The sequence below is a fragment of the Tachysurus vachellii genome, chromosome 7, assembly GCF_030014155.1.
Source record: "Tachysurus vachellii isolate PV-2020 chromosome 7, HZAU_Pvac_v1, whole genome shotgun sequence".
In the NCBI taxonomy this organism is placed as follows: Eukaryota; Metazoa; Chordata; class Actinopteri; order Siluriformes; family Bagridae; genus Tachysurus; species Tachysurus vachellii.
In genome coordinates, this window is record NC_083466.1 from 10,411,160 (window position 1) to 10,433,485 (window position 22,326).

Genomic DNA, 22,326 nt, shown 5'->3' on the forward strand with positions numbered 1-22,326 from the left:
TTTTGATGACTGTTTATTCACCATTATTTTAAAATAGTATTTTAACGTCATGAGGTATAATTATTGCTTTGTTACAAAACACATATGCATATATTATTATCTTTATTCTCACTGACGATTTTTAAATGGAATTTGCTCCAGGTATACAGTTCTTTCATAATATGCCTCGTTACCTCGTAAAACATGTCTGCTTAAAATATAGGCTTTAAATGCAACCTCTAGATACCCCCTCAGGTGTGCACAGAGATTTGACATTTTCCAGCACTTCCTCGTGCTGCATGTTTTTCCGGGGCGCTTTACCACGTGTTTGTCCGCCATGACACTTGCCCTTGAGTAGTAAGCTGACTAGCAAATGTGCAGCAAGGGAAATGTCTGTGTCCAAGACCACCGGGGGAAAAAGTATAGACATTGTGAGGAATTTACCACGGATAACCCTAGCTAACCTTCGGCCAAATCCCGGTGCAAGGATAAATGTAAGTCATGTTTCTGTATGAAGCATCAGTAAGATTTTTTAGCTAGCATGTTAGCCAGAACTAACAGGGTTTGGTTCTTTTAACTTTACTGGGTTAGGAATGACTAAATGAAAACGTGTCTCTAAACAGTTAAACATAGTGACTGAAGTCGGAAACAAAACATTTGTTACTTTAGTTGCTAGTTAAAACCTAGAAGTTCAATGACTTGGTATTATCCTGTTAGCCTTTCATACTAGCTACATGTATGAATATCGAGATTTAGGTTTAGATCCGTTCGAATCAGCATCACCATCATCATCACCATAATCATCATCATCATCACCACCACCATCATCAGAAAGATCTTTATTGCCAAGTATGTTTTCACATACGAGGAATTTGTTATAGTACAGAAGCTCCACAGTGTAAACAGAATGGCATTGACAAGACATGAAACCATATATAATATAGACAGTTCTATGTACAGTGGAAAAAATCCATCATCATCACCAGTGCAAGTAATTTGGAAAATGATCTAAATTGTATCCATTTTTTTTTTTTTTTTTTACCGACTTCACCTATAAATTTGAATAATGGAAAATTAGTGTAGTTTCAAATACTGAGCAGAATAAGTCTGGAAAAATGTATTTCTTTTGCTTTTATTTTATCAGTGACATACAATCTCTTTTAATAACAAGCCCTTAACAGAAGCATTTTATTTCAAACACACTGTTTGAAATCCTAGTTTTGGTTTTATGGTGAGTTTTAATAAATGTAACACTCTTCTCCATGTCCCATTCAGTCAGTGAGTTGTGTAGAGATTAAGGTGTTACTCCATTTAACAGCATCATGGTTAGAAACGTAGACATTGTGCTACATAACGTGTTCAGTGAAAATGCTTTTAGATAATGATATTTTGGGATTTTACTATTAAGTAAACAGGATGTTGTTGAACCCTGTAGAATCAACTTATCTACTTCAGTCACTCCAGATTGAGCAAGGTTTATATACTGCAATTCATTTTTACTGATAGTAGCTTGGAAGCTAACTGCAGGCACTTTTAACTATTATTAACAAACCAGCAGTGCTTAGATTATTTGTGAATATCTGGAATACACTTGCATTTGAAACCTGGGGGTGATCCTTAAGTGTTCTGCACACGCAGCCGGCTGCTGTAATTGAACTCTTGTCCTGAAACAACTTCGAGAATCATGTAGAGAAATAATCAGTCATCATGTTGCAATGGACTAATTGATCCCAAAGTTATGTGAAATAGGAATCTAATCTTCCTAGAGTTGACCCCTGAGTTACAGTATTTAGATCCTTTTTGACACCCAGTAAAGCAAAGACTGATCCGATGCTTAATATGAAGCAAAAATATGTTTGTGTTAAGTTGTGTGAGGACGTGTGAATTGTGCAGCTAAAATAATGCCTGTCTGTAGGAGAAGCGCCGGGGTCGGGGGCAGCATGGTGGGAATAAGAGTGGACGGGGACACAAAGGTGAACGGCAGCGAGGGAACCGTCCTCGCCTGGGCTTTGAAGGAGGCCAGACCCCATTCTACCTGCTCATTCCTAAATATGGCTACAATGAGGGGCACAGGTGGGGAAAATCTGTTACACTTTTTATGGGATGTTAGTGTGTGGAGGTTTTTCTTCACTCGTGATCCATATCCTTGTCATTGATTTAAATGTAACTGTATAGATTTTTTTCCTCTTCAGTCGTCGCCAACAATATCCACCACTCACTCTGCGGAGGCTGCAGTATTTAATAGACCTCGGCCGCGTGGATCCGTCTCAGCCCATAGACCTCACGCAGCTGGTCAACGGCAGAGGGGTCACCATTCAGCCTCTCAAACGTGACTATGGTGTCCATCTTGTAGAAGAGGTATGCGCATTATGATTAGTATGATGTGCTCATAATGACTAAAAGTGTGAGTGGGACACCACTGAAAACTGCATGATAACGAGAGGAGCAATCATAAGATGACATCATTACTTGGTGAAAAGAGAAAAGCAATGAAAATTTGGCATGATTTTTAGTAATACAAAGTTAAACGTTGATTTGAATGCTGAATTTTTGCTCAAATTTTGCCAACTCTCTGGGCTTTGATTAAATCCAAAGGATAATATCATTTATATTTCATTCCAGACAAAACAGTCCAGCATGCAAAGTGCATGTTCAGCATTTACTTCCAGCATGTGCTGACCACTGTAACCATGCTTATCCGATTGCATTTCAAATACTTTATTCTTTCTGTCTGGTTTGCTTATGTTCTTGAATTATATTTTCATAACGATTTTTTTTGAAATTGTTAATTTCTTCACTGTTATTTTGTTGAAATGATTCAGTTTGTCCAGAGGGGGGCAGCAGTCAGTCATTTTTAAGGTTTTTGTATTAAGAGCGCCGTCTTGCCCAACTAAAAGTGTTTTTGTGTCCATTTAAGGGAGCTGACATATTCTGCACTAAGGTGAATCTGGAGGTTCAGCGTGCTTCTGAAGCCGCCATCGCCGCAGTAGAACGTAACGGAGGCGTAATTTCAACCAGCTACTACGACCCTCGCAGCTTAGGTGAGTGACACGGCGTATATTCATGTTGCATGAAGCCAGCTTCTAATACATGTTGACAATTACAACATTTTTAGGACTATTTATAGAAGGAGTTGGTGATATCACTATTTTAGTACAATTCAAATATAGAATTTTCATGCTGTGACAAACATTTTCTTTGCATTTGAATCAATCCCTTAGACTTGGACTTTCTGAATCTGTTTGCTAGTCTAGCCCACTCTCTTCCTGACAGACACAAACAAACTAATAAAAATCAAGATTAAAGCAGTTCCTTAGATTATGTTTCCTTCTTGGTTTTTGTTTGGGAACATGGCAGCATGTTTGACAACACAGAGGAGCTGGAGCGAAAAAAAACATTTATGTGGAACTACCAAACTACACAATGGACACGGCACAAACAATGTAACTATAAAAAAATTTGTTTAACCGCTAAGAAAGCACCCAAAGAGTAAAGCAAAAAACTGAGAACTGCATGCTACCCATCAGAACAGTCAGAAACAACACAGTTAAGCCTTTTTTAGACTTGCGGAGTGACGTTTATTCATCTTACACCATCATACCTTAGATGTACACAGAATCCGGAGAAAAACTGGAACAATAAAACCAAATTTATCCTTATTTTAAAAATGCTAAATAAAAAAACTGATATATTCAGTATTCACTTCTGTATCAGTCTCCTTTTTGTTTACTTCACTTTAAATACAGAAGACATTAGTACAAGTGATGACTTTTTTATTTAGGATTTGTATTTAGGCAATCCATGCATGATTGTTGAAATTCAATTCAATTAAAACGATCTTTAGAAATGAATCGACATTTTGTCAGGAAGGTCAAGACTATCTTGATCCTTGCCCTAAGTAGTTATGCATTTTATTTCAGGATATGTTTCTGTCTAAAACCTGAAAAAAATCATGGATGCTAGTCTAACCAGAAAGCAAATCATCTTTTTCTTCATCTTTTAACCAAGGTTGTCCATCCATACAATATTGTGTAACATATCGTAACTTGCCCCTTTGTGTCTGTGTTTTGCTGCAGAAATCCTTGTCAAACCAGTGCCGTTCTTTATGACCGGCCAGCCCATTCCTAAGCGCATGCTCCCGGGTGAAGATCTCCTTCCATACTATGTAGATGCTAATAACCGTGGTTATCTTGCTGATCCAGAGCAGATCCAGGCTGCCCGGCTCGCACTGGCAAAGAAATACGGCTACACGTTACCAGACATATCGCCGGAAACAGTGTGCAAAATGTTAGCCGAGAGGAAGGACCCACGACAGATCTTTTTCGGTTTGTCCCCAGGCTGGGTTGTAAATTTGGCAGAGAAAAAGATCCTTAAACCCACTGACAAAGACGTATTGAAGTACTACAGTTCGTAATATGTGGCTTAATGATATTTGTGTAAATATGTATCATTGTTTTTGTTAATCAGTAATAAATTGTCACCATGTTTAAAACTTCACTGTGGAATTATTTTCTTTCCTGCTTCCGTTAAGTTCCCCAAGGTCGTCATTATGAAGACTTGGAGTACAAATGTATTACTAGCGTGTCTTATTCCCACTTATAGAGAATACAGTCAGAAATGTAAGTCACTGTTTTCCTTTTAGCTGCTTACTATAAAAGCAATTTTATTATTAATTAATTCATTAATTAATTCATACCCACTACTGACAAACAGTACTTTCCCTCAGCATTGAAGAAATGGAAAAAGATCAGTAAGAAACGCATGGATGAAAGTTATTTATTTCTACATTAGTGCCTACATTAATATTACAGTTTTATATGTGTAGGAACTTAGCAGTAATTAGCAGGGTTCCCATGCATCCTGGAAATCCTGGAAAATTAATGACCAATGTTCCAGTCCTGGAAAACACATGGAAAATGAGAGAAAACATAAATTGTCCTGGAAAAAATCTTCTTGTCCTGGAAGATTATTGTTTTTAAATGTTCTTGATCATTTAAAGAAGAGTTTACAACTGGTCAAAACAATTAACGTTAGTAACAGAAAGTGCTCTGTTTGGGGATGCTGAGTTTTGACGGTTTTTTGTTATGCTGTTTAATCTCGCTATGACGGATGACGCTGTCTTGTGTTGGCGGTTTCAGCTGCTAGGAATGGTTTAAGTGCTCGAATGTTTTCAGCAAATGGTGACGGGTAACCAGGTTATATTAACCTTGTTAATCTGAATATCATGTGCAAGGGGAATGCACAGCAAACGGTTTACGGCATTTGGAAGACGCTCTTATCTATAGCAACTTACATTTTTATCTCATTTTATACAAGTGAGCAGTTGAGGGTTATTAAGGGCCTTGCTCAGGTGCCCCAGCAGTGGCATCTTGGTGGACCTGAGATGCACAGCCTTCTGATTGGTCAGAAGAGCATTAAGTCAGGTCAAGCATTGATGTTGGCCAAAAAGACAGTGCATGCAGTCAGCACTCCAGTTGATCCCAAAAGGTTTTACTGAGGTTGCGTTCAGGACACTTTACATGTCATTGAAATTCTTCTGCAGCAAACTTGGCGAAGCATGTCTTCATGATTCTCATTTTATACGGTATAAAGGAGTATTATCATGCAAGAACAGGTTTAAGCTTGGCCACAATAACTCCCATAATAATCATTAATAAGAAGAACATAATAATTCCCCCATTCTTCAATAATAAGGGAAAGCATAATGATACACATACATTTTAGTCGACTGTGTGCCTCCAAGTTTGACATGTACTGTACCTTCCCAGGTAAGATTGACATACTAAAGCTAGAAAAGTTGTTCCTCTGGAGGTACCACAACGTAAACAAAGAAAAAGTTTGGGGTCTTTAATTCTGCCAGTGTACCAGTGAAGAAATTAGGATCAAGTGGAGCAGGTGAGCAGGAAACGCAGGGAAAATAAGAGGCTTTCGGATCTGAAAACAGGAACCAGCTGCATTTCTCCGGCCTCTGTTTTGTGTGTGTATGTAGAAAGCGACCAGGCAAAGCGGCTGTAAACGTGGTGTTACTCACATCCAGCTGTATCCGGCCTGAGGCGCTGATTCTCCATCAAAAAAAACAAAAAAAAAAAAAACAGCCAGGATGATGAATTGAAATACACGAGGTATAAAAATCTATTGGACTTCGCAATCACATCAAAGGTGCTAAAATATTTCCTATCTAATTTCCAAAGCACAGTGATGATCGCTTCATGATGTGGTGTCCTCCCTTACCCGACACATTCCTGACATTCTGACCGAATACCGACGGAAATGTCGCTACTGAAGCAAACGCAGCTGAAATCATGTCAATATAACATTATAGCACTGTATATTTCATCCACAATCATTTCTTGATAGCCAGAAGGAAAATGTATGCTATAAGACTCGATGGCTTTTCATTTATCAGATAGTTACGTTACATTTTCATGCTTTTATTTTCTTACCTCACGGGCGTTTCTTATAGACGATATTTCAGCACAGGTTTGCACACAGTCTATTAAAATGAGTTTAGTTCATATTCCAGGAAATCATATGAGATCACTTAATCCTTTGCGATTTTTCTGAGTTTTGCGCACAGAGGTTACTACAACCTATTTATAGCACAGGCTTACAGATATTGTCTCAAGGGACTCAGCCTCAGTCTCTGCTGACTTTATCGAAGGAAGCACATGTTTGTGTTGACGTTTGTGTGTGAGTGTGTGTGTGTGCTTGTGTGTGTGTATGCGTGTGTGTGTGTGTGTGAGAGAGAGAGAGAGAGAGAGAGAGAGAGAGAGAGAGTTGCCTACTTTGCTTAAATAATAATTTGCCTCATGCACAACTCAGATATCTTCATTTCACCAGTATGATTTATCAATTTTCCATATGTACAGTTTTCAATATCTTATGCTGGAGTATAGCTCATGCTACTAGTTATAGTATCTCTTTGTTCTTTAGGCCCTGCATTGTCTTATTGCTCATTTTTCACTCTGGTGTATATGGACAGTAAGACAATGAACTGAACTTCGACTTAAACACCAGAGCATTTTAATATTTTATTCCCATCAAAGTCCCAGTAGGCCATTCTTTTGGGCTGATGTGTCCGCACCGGGCCTTGAGGTGAAACTGAGGGTGGCGCAAGTGTATGATGGAGTGTTTTCCTGCCGCCAATAATAAAGCAAGATTTACATGGCCAGAAAAGGGCAGGAAGAGAGGTCCAACTGCTCTCAGCGCAACTCTCTAAATAAATCAAAATCTCAGGAAAGCGAGGCCACAATCAGTGTTTATGAGCGAACACCAGCGCTTATCTTCAAAGCAGCAGAGAACCAGTGTTCTGCTCACACTGAACACCAAACCCACTGAGTGTATGTGTGTATGCGTGTGTGCGTGCATGCATGTGCGTGCGTGTGTGTTTGTAGGCGTGTGCATGCATGTGTCCGTTTGTGTGTCCGTGTGTGTGTCCGTGTGTGTGTGGGGGAGGGGGGGGAGTGAAAGAGAAAGACAGGGCGAGAGAGAGAAAGTCTCAATAAAGTTGACTTCCCCTTACCTTTGACCTCAATTGAGGCCATGAATATCCCTCAGGTGTTGTAAAGTTAACCTATAATTTAATTTTATTTAACATACTCAGTGCTCAGTTTAAGTGAGAAGCAATAATCCTGTGAAAAATCAAACTCGCACTGATTTCCCTTGACTCAAATCAGCCTGTTTGTGTTTTGTGTCCAGTGTTTGGTTTTCTCACTTTTTCATTGGAGTTATTAAGAGAATAGTACATCCAGCATTGAAGGTAAACCAACAGCAGACCTTTCTTAGCTGATCTACTAATGTTGGTGTGTGAGAAAATTGTGAGATTATTTTTTTCCATGGTAAACAATGACAAAACACCACATTGGACATTGCTTTTATTGTGTGTAACATATTCAGCAGAACTGTCTTTTTTGGGTCCCTAGATTTGAAAATAAATGAATTAATTAATACATAAATAAATAAAATCACAATCTGAACACAAGAATCAGCATGTAAATATGTTTCTAAGAATTGGATCCATTGCTTGCTCTTTGAACTTCTAATGAACTTCCAATTTTGCCTCTGTGTTTTCTACCTAGATAAATCACTTGTGTCTTACAACCAATATGAAAACTAATCACCTAGCACTGATAATAACAATGGCAATCCTTTCTATCTTTTTTCTCAATATATACATGTGTCTTGTAAATGATTTTATCTCATTTCCTTTTTTTTACTTTTTTAACATTCTTTTTTGAAACACATTGCTGCTGCAAGGATTTGATCACGTGCTGTGTGCCACCATACTTAGTTATAATGTACATCATAGAGAAAACAATATTCTGCCTTAATATTTACAATAGTAGTGTTTAATTTGAGAAATTGGCGTGAGGAAACCTATGTGATCAGTCACACTCTTATTTCTAAGATGTACAAGGATTTATACAATTACTGTATATACTGTATGTATATATAAATTCTGTTATTTATTAAACTTGTTACTTAAGATAAACTCATTAAACCTGGTTGAGTCATATATGTCATTCGATTTACTTATGCTAAGAAGAAAATGATATACATCCCAGAAAATAAGAAGATAATTAGAAGATAACTGAAATATACATATATGTATAATATACATTGTTCACGTGGTATGAGGCTGTATGTTGTGAAGTCAAAATATTAGAATTACATTATTAAAAAAATAAAAACAGTGGCAATAAAACAGACAGAAATAATGGAAAAAAAGATTAACAATTTAATAGGAATGATAAAAAAAACTATATAAAATTTGCAGCTATTCAAATGAAGAGATCCGAAACATTTCTTTTATTAGCTTACATGTAGGTTATATAAGGCTAGTATTATGTTGCCTGGATATAAACAGCAACTCTGCATAAATTGTTCATTGGAAACCCCCTGTAAAAAGTGTGTGTGTGAACTGGAATGCCTCTTTGTATGCGTGTGTGTTAGGATCAGAGCTGAATACAGTGCAGTAGCCTGCTGTGACATACAGTAGTTGATCACAGCTGCTTGAGAGGTGAACAATAGTTTCAGGGGGTCCAGAGGCTGATAATGCCATCTTATCACATACACCAACTGGAATACAATTCAGCATTAGCACTGAATGCTAGTGTGCTATAAATCCTTTAACACACACACACACACACACAAACACACACACACACACACACACACACACACACACACACAGGGTCAGTTGGAATATGGTATATTTTCAGTTCGTAGGCAAAGAAATCACCCTTAATTTGTAATGCTATGATTTCAGAACGGAACTTAGATTAAGAGAGAGGCTGATATGGCAAAAATATCATATCCCAACATCTAATTTCACTCTGCACGTTATATATCATTCTATTACGTTGTGAGTGCAGAGTGAAAGAAGTAACTCTTTAATGTCCTACATTTATATAAATACCTTCTAAACTCAGATGGAGCATCAACAATATATTAATAAGGGCATTTTGACTAAATCAAAGTTTTCTCTGTATTAACAAATTAATCTATACACTGTGTGTGTGTGTGTGTGTGTGTGTGTGTGTGTGTGTGTGTGGTGGGTGCGTTCACATGCATGTGTATTTGTGTATTATCTACTTTGATAGGTGGGGTGTCATTGTGTTTCACTAATGAGGGCTCTGTAAGCACAGTGCCCCAGGGGTCTTGTAATCCTCTGTGGGTGTGTGCTTGTGTGTTGTCTTATGGGTCCCAGACCCCTGTTTGTGGAGGGGGCGTGGGGCAATACACTCAGCCTGTGTTCATACTCACCTGCTTATCTAGTGGAGAAACAGAGGGTGAAAGGATGATGTCTATGCACCTATCTGATTCCACTGCTTGCTGAAACAATGCAGTGTGATACAAACACAATGCCCATTTAATGCAGCTCTGTATGGAAGGGTGCAAATATCTACCTTTTGCTCTGTCTCTTTCTCTTTCACTCATACACACACACACACACACACACACACACACACACACACACACACACACATACACACATTTAGACTTATATGGAAATGTGCCAAAACATGGATGCCCTTCTCCTTTTTGTCATTCTCTATTTAACCTGAAAACTTTCACACTCTCAGATAAAGAACCTTCCCTAATTAATGCCAGCCATTAAATAGTATGCCATATACCAAATATACAAACGCTAGTACATTCAGGAATTCAACCGACACACTTTTCTGCTTCAGACTGTACATAAACACAAAATCTCATAACTTGTAAAACCCTTTAAATCAAAAAAGAAAAGAAATGCTTCTTCAGATTTCTAGGAGTCAGGAGAAACACTCAGTATTCCCCAAACACAAAAACGCCACTGAGTCCAAGTATCCAGTCCAAAGCAGCCCGGTGTTTTTGCATCGCCATATCCAGCAGGTAAATCCAAGCAGTTCTATAAGACCCATTATTTCCAAGAGGTACATCCCAGTTAAAGTGATCTAAACATCGGGACTGAGGTGCAGTTCTCCAGAGTTCCTCACACTTACTGACTCGGCTCTGTTCTGCTCAGACTCATATATGTCTTCTGTCCAATACAATGGAACATTGTGTTCAAGACAATCCCCATTCACACAGCACAGAGGCCATTCAACTGCACACAATCTAGCTGTGGATTACCACATTCCAGATGATTTGAGCCAACATTCAACATACACACACACACACACATATATATATATATAAAGGTGTAAAATGTAATATTCAAAACTGTATACCAAACTGATTAATTGTATATTTATTAATACAATTGTGATTAATTAATCAGAATGAATTTTATTATACTATATATTTTATGTCATTTTCTCACTATCTATATGATGTATTCTGGATCATTCATTTAAATGGCAATTTGAGTATTTTTTTTCTCTGTAATACAATTTTGATGAAAGTAAACATAAATATGTTAATATTTATTATTTGTACTGCAATGGTCTGGCATCCCATCCAGGATACAGATGCATTTACTTTAGCAGCAATTATGTGTGTGCTCTGTAATAATGATTTTTAAAAATACATCTATATTGATTGTTTTTATTTAAATTTACTACATTTATTATTATTATTATTATTATTATTATTATTATTATTATTATTATTATTATTATTGTGTTCTTATTACTGTCATTGTTGGTATTGTTATATTTTTGTTCTTATAGTAGTTGCAATTAAAGGAATTTTAAAAGTCTAGTGTACTGTAGCATCATCTCACCCCACTTCCATATTCCATATCCATGTTCCAGGATTTATTCCTACCCCATGCCCAGTTTTCCCTGGATAAGATCTATATTTACCCTACCCATAACTGTCTACCCATAAAAACATGACATACCCCAAATCTGTAAATCTGAGTCTAAACTGAAGTTTCATGGTGCACATGCTTGGCACTGGAGCGATACTATCAGGAGACTGATTGTCTCCTCAGTTAGGATAATATAATCAAAGAGGAACATTTATAAAGTATAGAATTGCACTGTACCTTCACTCCACCAAAAAATAAATAAATAAATAAATATATTAACGGAGCATTTACTTGTCACTAGTGATACATCTCTCTGACTGTGTTTTGTATCTGTCACATTTGAATCATTTGAATGTCCTTTTTTTCTGATGTTGATACATCACTGAACCATCAGCACCACACTTGTACCTTTGTTTAGGTTCTGGAATACACTCCATACCACATTGCAGCGAAAGGTACACTCTAAGCGTGCAGAAGATGTTAGTGACTCTCTCTCTCTCTTTATACTTTTGTGCAGGCTACAATACACTTCTGGAGGTATTTCCAAGTTAAAAGAAGTTCCACGATATTTCCTGCAATGTCAACCGAAACTACTAACATTATTGTATTCACGCTGAGCAGCTCGCTGTCATTAACTAACCCCATTAGCGGCCTGCGCTTGCGTTTACGCGCACATGTGGATTCCACACTTCTGCTCTACAGCGCAGTTTTACACAGAAAAAAAGGAATCACTTATTAGTGTAAACACGCATTAGGGCCACCAGAGGAATGTGTATTGGTGTGCTGTCATTTCGGTCCTTTTTGTATGCAAATTGCTACATCATAAGAAGTGTATTCACATTTGGGAAGTGTACAAGGTTAGGATGGAAATATGTGTTGTTTATTGCTTTGTCGATAGGACACTTCACTTTATTTACTGATTATTTTGTTGATGAGTCTAACTGATCTATAGAGATCTGTTGCACCACGGTATAATCAAATGAATGAATACAGCATGAACTCGGTTTATTTATTTATAGCCTATTAGGTTGCGCCTTTTACGCAACCAAAGAAACAGAAGATTTCAAACCATATATTTGGATTCTAGATTTTATTTTATTTTTTTTGGAGGAAAAAACAACCAAAAACAAACAAAGAAACAAACAAAAAGCCTTTGATCATTCCAAATCGCTTGATGTTGTGACGGTTGTCTAATGTACTTACGTGGCTGTGCGGTATTTTATCATTTCATCATCATCGCTTGCGCAAAAGATCAAATTAGTCTCCAATTAACAAATACACAATTATCCTCGGTCTCGTGACCTCCATGATAATAAAAAACACGAGCGCTTCACTTCAATTCGATTACCTGGAGTATCATTAGACTGTCTAACATGTATTATTCTTAAATTGTATCGATTAACGGACGCTCGTCTCTGCTTTGTCAGGAGGGGAAACAGGTTTCAGTGCCCCGGCCGGCGCGCAGACATGAGCCAGACCACACAGATAAAAATCTAAACCTTGATCATTGGCCTCATTGAATTAACTGAGAGACCATTTCTGTATTGATGACTGTGTGTTTGATCAAGGTGTCAACGCGATTCTGTCCATGATTATATTATGGCTGCTGAAGCGCGGAAGTATTAAACTGAATTGAAGTCTCTCTCTCTCTCTCTCTCTCTCTCTCTCTCTCTCTCTCTCTCTCTCTCTCTCTCTATGTGTCTGTCTCTCTCTCTCTCTCTCTCTCTCTCTCTCTCTCTGCAAAGTACTTCATTCACATAAGAGTTTCCATACAATATTGATTTGTGAATTAAAATATTAATCTATATAAAAAATGTTAGTTTTAAAATGTAAAACGAACGTGTAAAGGTTACAGAAATTATGTTACTTTACACAGCCCCCCACCTCCCCCACCTCCCCCCTTCACACACAAACACACACACAAACACACACAAACACACACACACACACACACACACACACACACACACACACACACACACACACAGTAACAACCAGCAGGTGCATTAATCAAACCAGCAGACAGCAGAGCAATCTCTCCGGCCAGTGATCTGTGTGTATTAGAGCTGAAAGATAAACATACAAACTCTATGCACCAAAACTCCAGTGCTGAATCAATTTGTAATGTAAATTAAAGACGTATAAACTTTTAAAATAAAGGGGATCAATACACACTCGAAAATGAAGGAACTAAATACATTCTCGAGCTCCTCAGTAACTAGATAACAGTATGAATTGTCCAGTATGAATTGTCCAACACATTTTCTCTTAAAATTGCTACACAATACACACACACACACACACACACACACATATATATATATACACACACACACACACACACATATATATATATATGTTTGTGTATATATATAAAAATATGTATATATACACGTATATATATATATATATATATATATATATATATATATATATATATACGTATATATACATATATATATACATATACATATATATGTGTGTGTGTGTGTGTGTGTGTGTGTGTGTGTGTGTTCTGCAGCAATTTTAAGAGAAAATGTGTTGGACAATTCTATTGAATTGAATAATTGAATATTGAATAAACAAACAAAATTCTCCAGTTTCCATATTACAGCATTCAGCAAAGTGATGAGCCACTCCATCACATACATACACATCTCAATGCTATTGCAAATATCAGAGGATAGAAGAACATTACAAAGTTAAAGCCATGGCAGAATGTTATGTTTCTGTGTGTGACTTATGGGACGTTCATTTCACCACCTGTGTGAAAGCACAAGAATGTGATTTCTTGCAATATATGAAAATAAAACATTACCTAACTTCAGCCAGGTTTTATGTTAATCTGCATTATTTTGCATTAGTTGTGATTTATTTCAGACACATTTTTGCTTAAAGCGTGCAATAAAAGCAGTTTCTGAGATTTAAAAATACAGTATAAAATATATAGTGTAAATTTATACACTTACTCAATTTTAATATTTACACAACTGAAGGATCTACCACAGTAATAGAGCAACATATATCCCCAGTTTCGTACAATATATTAGAGGCTATCGTGCAATGCTTCTGCTTCTCATGTAGTTAGATTGTACGATTGACTAAAGTTAGACACATTAAAGACTTAACTAAAATAAATACAGAACTTTGTTTTCATAACAAGATATTGACATTTCGGGTAACAAAGCCGCCCTTGGTTAATCCCACAGAGAGCTCTGTCAGGGAGTTTTGATGGTCAGGATTTTTCCGCAGGGAAAATAAAGTGCGCAAGGCCTGTTGGGCTCCTGCACCACTCCAAGGCCACGTTTCCTTCCTACAGTTACAGGTTTCCGTGAGCAAATCTTATCGTTCCCAAAAACCTGAGGCTTAGCAAAATAACCTTCACACATGCTCTTTCAAGTCTCAGCAGAGCCAAAGTCTCACGCACGTCTGTCGAAACATGCCTTTAAACGAATAGCACATATACATGTCAACATCTGGATCCTATGACTAGGTACATTCACTCACAATGTACATTATACTGAATGGGGACTGGATATGTAACAGCCTGGAAAACAGATATCTCAGCAGTGGTGGTATCGTGAGACTGCCCTGAACGTGAACCCTTTACTGCAGACCTGGCAAATATTTGAACATGTTCAAGTCTAGTAGCACATACAAGTAGCTGATCATGACTAATATGAGTGTTTGTGAAATCTGTTGAAGAAAAGGAGATCAATACACACTCGAAAAGCATGATAATGATTTGCAAATTAGAAAATGATCACTAGTTGAAATTAAATGGGGTTAGGGGGTTAAACACACGATAACTTGCCACTTTTCCTTTGAATATATTAGTAAAAAGTAGGTTATATCATGTAAAAAAAATAATAAAAAAAAAATGCAGTTATTGTTTGCTGTTTATACAACAAACTTACAGGTTTGGTGTAAAAGCATTTGTCCAGAAAAAAAAAAACCCGATAGGTTTATTTACTGGAATGAACTTATATAGATTTATTTTAAGGATTGATGATTCCTTTTGTTTATTATTTTTTTTTTTTAAACTGTGAGCCTTTGGAGTTCTCACTTAGGTGGGAAACCTGTGGAGGCTCGCACCTTTAATCCACTCCTCTGTGCGCCCATTGGTCCGCGCTCTGCTTAAAGTCCGACTGGAACTCTGGGATTGACATGAAGAGGCACAAGAAGTCTTAAAGACAGTCATGTACTTTGACAGAATGTTTCCTTCTCTGGAGATGCAAGAAATGCTGGAAAGCGAGCAGCGCTGTTACGCACCGTCTGAACAGCCCGAGGTTTCTGTCTCAGGGCCTTCTAGCCCAACATCGGCTGAGTCCGAGCTCAGCTGCTCCAGTCCGGAAACCAAACCGACAGCGGAAGGTCGAGTGAGGAGACCTCTGAACGCATTCATCATCTGGACTAAAGAGGAACGCAGACGTCTTGCGCAGCTCAACCCAGATCTGGAAAACACCGACCTGAGTAAAATACTTGGTAAGTGAAACAACAAGAGGTGTCCGATGCACTTTAACACTTAAGGTCGTGAGTATATTAACATTACTGGCATTTAGCAGACACCCTTATCAAGAGTCACTTACTATTTATTTCAATTTATACAACTGAGCAATTGTGGTTTAAGGGCCTTGCTCAAGGGGCCCAGAAGTAGCAGCTTGGTGGAACTGGGATTAAAACTCATGACCTTCCGGTCAGTAGTCTAACACATTAAACACTAGACTGCCACATCTGGTATATTTGTAACACTTTACAATGTTACAGATGGAACACGTACACATAATGTGCACAATATGTCCAATTCATCCATTTTATAAAGCTGTCGATGCCAGTCCAAGACCGCTACATCTATACAGAGATCAGTGCTTTCACTAGTCTAGTTCCAAATGTATCATGAAAATGCCTTGCTAATCAGTGGATTGATTGAATCAGGAATGCCATTACCCAGAGCTAAAATTAGACACTATTGCTTGTTTAAAGATTATTTTAAGCTGTCTGATCATATTTCTAATATTCACTTGTTCTGTGTCTCTTGTTCTCTAGGTAAGACCTGGAAAGCCATGTCTCTGGCAGAGAAACGTCCATACATGCAGGAGGCAGAAAGACTGAGGGTCCAACACACTATTGACCATCCCAACTACAAATACCGTCCCAGACGGCGCAAGACCAACAAACGTGCTGTCAAGATGCCTTCTAGTGAAACCAATATCTCACCCAACTTCCACAACTTTAGCTATATGGTCCCGAACCAAGATATTCAATATACATATACACACTCACACATGCTGCCAAACTCGTATTCACATGCTTATGGTCCCAGTTTCCAGCATCATCCTGCCCCATCACAGAATGGTGCAGCATTTACAAATAGAGGGTTAACATTTCCAGATGGAGCAGTGCTCTTAAACTCGTCTTTAACATGCCCACAGCAGTCTGTGTACTCAGCAGAACCCCAGCTGTACTACAGTTCCCAGCATGCAGTTCAGCAGAGAAGTGAGCAGTGGGATTTGCGAGGGGCAGAAGTGTGTGCTTGTGTCCTGTGCTCAGGCAGGCCATCGCTAGAATTTTATCTGGAACAGGTACGAGTGGACATGCTTGACCAGCTGGACCGCAGTGAGTTTGACCAGTATCTGAATCCTGTCCAGCCTAAAGACCAACACTTCCAATAAACACCACAAAGGAAACAACTTCTATGTTATAACCCAAGAGACTCTGCAGTAGGTCAAACCACAAACTTTTCTGTTGCTCCTGAAAATGAGATTTTTTTTTCAAAAAGTTGTGACTATGTATATAAATATTTGTATTTATTTATGAAGTTTAGGAGTAAATCTCACTGTCAGTGTGGACTCTAGAAAATCCATTATCTTATTCTAAGATGTGTCATCTACCTCACTTTAAATCATTTAAACGTTGCTGCTTTTTTGTCACAGAGATTTATATGATCACCAACATACATCATTGTACTTTTGGAATGTATATTTATTACTTGAATTGTGGGAAAGTCCAAATAAAGATTCTATAAATAAAATGTTTAAATCTAATTGTGTTTTTAATCCCTGAAAAATCTTGAATGATGTTAAAATGCTTGGATCTATTTCCTCATGTTCCAGAAACATCCCCAAGGTTCATGTGAGGTCAGAATACAGAGGTCCTGCTATTCTTTCATTGTTCTTCATTTAGACCTATTTGTCTGAGTGTTTGATCATGTCAGGAGTGTGATGCTGATTGGTTCATGGGGTAATCTCTACCACTTATCTTCCTCACCAGGTTAGGTTTTTCCACAAGTTTGTATTATTATATTATAAAAAAAATTAGATATTTTAAAGGAAAGCATTCTAATTATACTGTTTGTATACCAATGGGCTTGAAGCTACAGTATATTTGTATATCATTTAAAGAATTTGGAGTCCTCCTAACACATCTCACGCAAATGTTTGCATTCTGGGTGGAGCCGGAGTCCCTGATGTTCGTCAAAGAACAAAACTAACAACCTCCAGACTAGATCATACCAGGACAAAACAGAATTTTAGTTCAAAATTCATAAAAATACAAATAGCATAAATTAGCATCGGAATAAATACAACAAAATTACGTACTGATTTGTCAGATGGTTTTGTCTGAAATAAAACTACATAAAACTCAGTCAATTATTTTAGGTTGCTCAGGGCGTTTCAAGAAAGATGAAATTCAAACTCATTCAAACATTTTTCTAGTCACAAGCACAGAACTTTAAACATTCGTTCAAATGAACACACTCAGAAAAAACACTGAAATTAATCAGCATACTGACTAAATTCCGATCAATTCAAACTCAGATGTACTGAATGTGAACATTTTTTTCTCAACCAGCAAGCAGAATAAACATGATATTGCAATATTTGTATAATTTCCTGTTATTTGCTCAATGTCAATGATCTGGGGAATTTAAAGCATTTGTGGATTGTTATGTAAATGATGTGCTGTTTGGTGGGGAATCAAATCAATTTTCATTCAGCATTAAACTTTGGAACGTAAAAGATTGATTCTTACAAGTTATGTTTATAGAAATAATTAAACTTTATGGCTTTTCATGGTCCACATTTGCTCAGTATTAAACACTGCTTAGAGTTGTCTGTTAAAAGGAAATAACCCTCATTAGAACTGGAGTACTGAATATTTCCTGTTGGCCAAGCTGAGTGGGCTTGAAATTACATGTGTATCTGTGTGAAATAATGTCTATGCTTGAACTCTCCTGTGGCAAATGTTCCAGTAAATGCTTTGTAAATGCTTTGTAAAAGGGAAATGAGTATAGAAGGTGGAACATATTAGATGAGATTTTAACAATTGTTGAACTGAGGCACTAAAATGGAAGTGAGGCAATACAGCAACACAGGAACATTAAGGAAATATGAATATTTATTAAGATTTATTCAATAATAGCTCTAGCTCAAATGCCATCTACAGTAGATGTATAAAGAATAGCAATCAAATAACTATCAATTATCAATTAATTAAAGCATACTGGAATTACACACTTAATACATTCAAAGAGAAAAAAGTGCAAACAAAACATTATTTAGTTTATTGCTCTTTTCCATTCTCAGTATATAAACTAAATTATTTGACAATCCTTAAAATGCGTTTTATAATAAATAAAAAAAAGTTTATTTAGCATCTTGGAAATTACTCTACATTTCACACTTTTGTCGTAATTGCTATCAATTTTGCAGGTATTGAAACATGGTCTATTGCATATGTTACCGTTAAATATTTTTCTACAGCAGTTCATTTGGTTAGAAAAACAATGTTTGAAAATCTTATTTTTTTAAAAAGTTATTTTTCTACTGACCCAATATTACAGACATCACAAAATCTAAAAACATCTAGACCAAATTACTGTATTAAAAAAGAGTGTCCAGTACATTTTCGCAGGACTTAATCTGAACCCACTGACAATAGAAAGTGTTTAACGCAGTATAAAGTGTGATTTGCAGTCACAAACAAAACTTAAAAAAAAAATGCAATACAAAGAAATGTGAAAAGAAAGAGGACGTCAAAGACAATAAATGGTGTTACAACAATTATTAGGCTGAAAAAGCTGTTTTAAAGCGGGTAACAGAAAGGGCAGTGAGTATTAAAACAGATTGTGTAAAAATCTCAAAGGTTTGTGGAATCATTAAAAAAAATGCCTGCTTTATTACAGTTTTTGTTTTATGCTCTGGACATTTTCAGGTTTTTTTTAAGAATATTCCTTAATAGATATTTAATGATATATAATGATGTGCTAACCTATTGAAAACTTTTAAATAACTAATTATTAAAAAATATATATATTTAAAAAAAACTAAATTATTAGAAAAATCAGTGAAAACTGTAGATATCTTTTTTAATTAAAGCTAAAAGATCTTGGTTGGAAAAAAATATCCTTTTATCTTATGAATAAAAAAATGATCATTTGATCAAGAAGCATTCTTATATTGGTGTGGTTTTATCAGTCCAAGTTAATAAGTCATCGTCCTAAGCAGAGCTTCAGTAGCTGCAGGAGTGTGATCAGCCCATGTTTACTGATCCTCTCAACATCGATCTCCTTCCTCTGTGTGTCTGAGCTTGTGTCAAGTCTTTGATGTCCCCTGTGTGGTATTTTTATACCCCAAGACACCAGAAACTTGAATGTGAATCCAAGTGTGTGTATGTCGATGTAAGTAGTTGTGTGAAGTATGCAGAGCAATAGAAGTACAGAGGGAAAGACCTCTACATTTCCATACAATAGTAATGATAGAGACCCTGTGCCATGTTACAAATAAACATTTCTCCTTTCTTTGGTAGCTAATTACATCCTCTCTTAGTTAGTCCTGTCTTTGTTTGCATGTTAGAGGTAGATTAAGGTGAAGTGTGAAATCACGCTTTGTTATCTGTCCTGGTGTGTTTATATACTGTATGCATCTGAGCATGTTTGTGGGACATTACACTGAATATAATGATTCTAAATATGACCTGAATTAACATACAGGCTCTTTTACCAAACACATTCGGTCATTTTGAGGACACATACGACAGGTCAGATTTTAGAATGCTAGGATTTAATGTTCTTTAAAAGCAGTAGCTGAAAAAATATATACTGTTTGTGTGTGTGTGTGTGTGTGTGTGTGTGTGTGTGTGTGTGTGTGTGTGTGTGTGTGTGTGTGTGTGCTGTGTTCCATGAGTCACCATGTGAGGGAGTTATCAAGTTCCTGATATGACTGTGAACAGTAATGGCACCAATTTACACTCCAAATTACAGTAGTTATGAAACAAAGACAAAACCTGAACAATCCATTGGACATGTTTATGTTGTAAATATTAGAGTGTAAGAAAGACTTGTATTTTGTTCATGATATGTTTTGTTTATTTCTATTTTCCAGTGAATAAATGTCCCCATGTTGGTTTGTGCAATAACACAGTGAGACACTGAGATATTTGGGTCCACTTTATATTAGGTAACACCAACACCCATGTAGATACACACAAACTATAGAGGAGCTCCCGTGTGACTAATGAAGATGTTTTACACTATTACAGATATTGTATGTATATATAGACATGTCCTGTATATCAACCTTAGTTTGGGCTTGTGTAAATACACACTGTATCGCAACATTTTTAACATTAAGAGTAAAGATCGTAACCTTTCTCTAAGCGGACACACAGAGCAGGTCATTACATATATACAGGAATTAGATAGACCAAAGTGAGGTCAGTACACAACAAGCGTAATTCAATAAAACAAAATATACTAAATCGTTTTTTTTTTTTGCAATATCTGTTAGTTTAAAGTATTTTCCTTTTCCTTTTGTAACTGGTTGTTGATTACCAACAGGTTGCTGAAAAGATGCTCCAAACTGGTCACTCCTCTTTCTTTCCATTTGTGAGTGGAATACAATGTTTTATATATTGATTTATTTATTGCTGTAGATTTGATACCAAGGCGTGTGTCATAGTGGATTCTGAGTGAAAGGTGAATGATTACTGTTCAGTAATTTATTTGCTTCTCAACATGTGGTCACAGTTGTGTAAATTATGTGGCTTCTAGCTTTTATAACAGTTATGGGTTTTAATGGAATTATCTATAAATGGTATGTCTTTCAAAAGCAAATCATGGGCTATTGTCTCCTCAGCATCTAACCATATAATATTTGTATCAATTATCTGTTATCGAATGCAATGTGTTTGGTAAGAGAGGAAATAATAATATTAATTTGGAGCATTGAATACACCAGGGACTTTGATTTCTAAACAGTGGACAATCTTGAGAAAATTCTGGGATGTGTTGGTTTTCTTGAAAAATATGCTATTGGCTCATCTATGCATTTATTTTTTCTACTCTACTCTACTCTACTCTACTCCACTCTACTCTACTCTTCTACTAGGTGGTGAAGGCATAATGTTTTGTTTTGTTTGTGCACATATTATCTTTCTCATTTAATATAATTGCATCATAGTGCACTAATACACACACAGCATTGTATTCAGCAGATGAATGGATTGCATTTTGGAATTGATCAGTGCAAGGTCAAATGTCTGAAAGTGTATTTCTTTAATGGCTTCCTTCCTGTTTGACATATGTTTAAAGGGTATTACTAACAAGAAGGACTACATCTCTACTAATGCCACTGATGTTGACTTCTGCTTGTTCTTTCATATAATTCATAGCATTCCTGGTATTCATCAGCTTTTTTAAGCTTTTAACAATTTATCAATACTTTGAACAATCACTTGTAAGCAGTTAAGTGTAACATGTAGCTCAGTATTTCCTTTGTCATTTTTAACCAACTATTAAAATAAAGCAATATATTTTGCTTTATAGTCATTAAAGATGCTTTGGCAGTTTTAAATGTAACCTAGATATGTGGATAGCTTTTGTGTAGCTAGCTTGTAGTAATTGTGAAATTACAGAGTGGTGTTTATCCTCCGGATTCTGTTAGCACATTTCGAATCATATTTTCCAGTTGCCTGCGCATCACCTCTAACATAATCATCATCGTCTTTGTCACCATGTAAGCTGGTGTCAGTGTGTGAATTTGGAGCTATGATATCAAAGGCATTCTGTTCAAACATTCAGAATAGGTGTTGATTTGTGATTGCATTCT

The 22,326-nt window shown here is 36.6% G+C and overlaps 2 protein-coding genes across 2 annotated transcripts; both read left to right on the forward strand.

Annotated features, from left to right (window-relative positions):
- The first annotated feature begins 266 nt into the window (after nt 1-266).
- mrpl15 (mitochondrial ribosomal protein L15) lies at nt 267-4,476 on the forward strand. Its single transcript, XM_060874191.1, has 5 exons — nt 267-473; nt 1,895-2,052; nt 2,172-2,337; nt 2,897-3,020; nt 4,056-4,476. The coding sequence occupies exons 1-5, from the start codon at nt 369-371 to the stop codon at nt 4,391-4,393; spliced, it is 891 nt and encodes a 296-aa protein (XP_060730174.1). The 5' UTR covers nt 267-368; the 3' UTR covers nt 4,394-4,476.
- Nucleotides 4,477-15,432: 10,956 nt separating this feature from the next.
- On the forward strand, nt 15,433-16,890 carry sox32 (SRY-box transcription factor 32). The gene is made up of 2 exons (XM_060873617.1): nt 15,433-15,703; nt 16,265-16,890. The coding sequence occupies exons 1-2, from the start codon at nt 15,433-15,435 to the stop codon at nt 16,888-16,890; spliced, it is 897 nt and encodes a 298-aa protein (XP_060729600.1).
- The last annotated feature ends 5,436 nt before the right edge of the window (nt 16,891-22,326 follow it).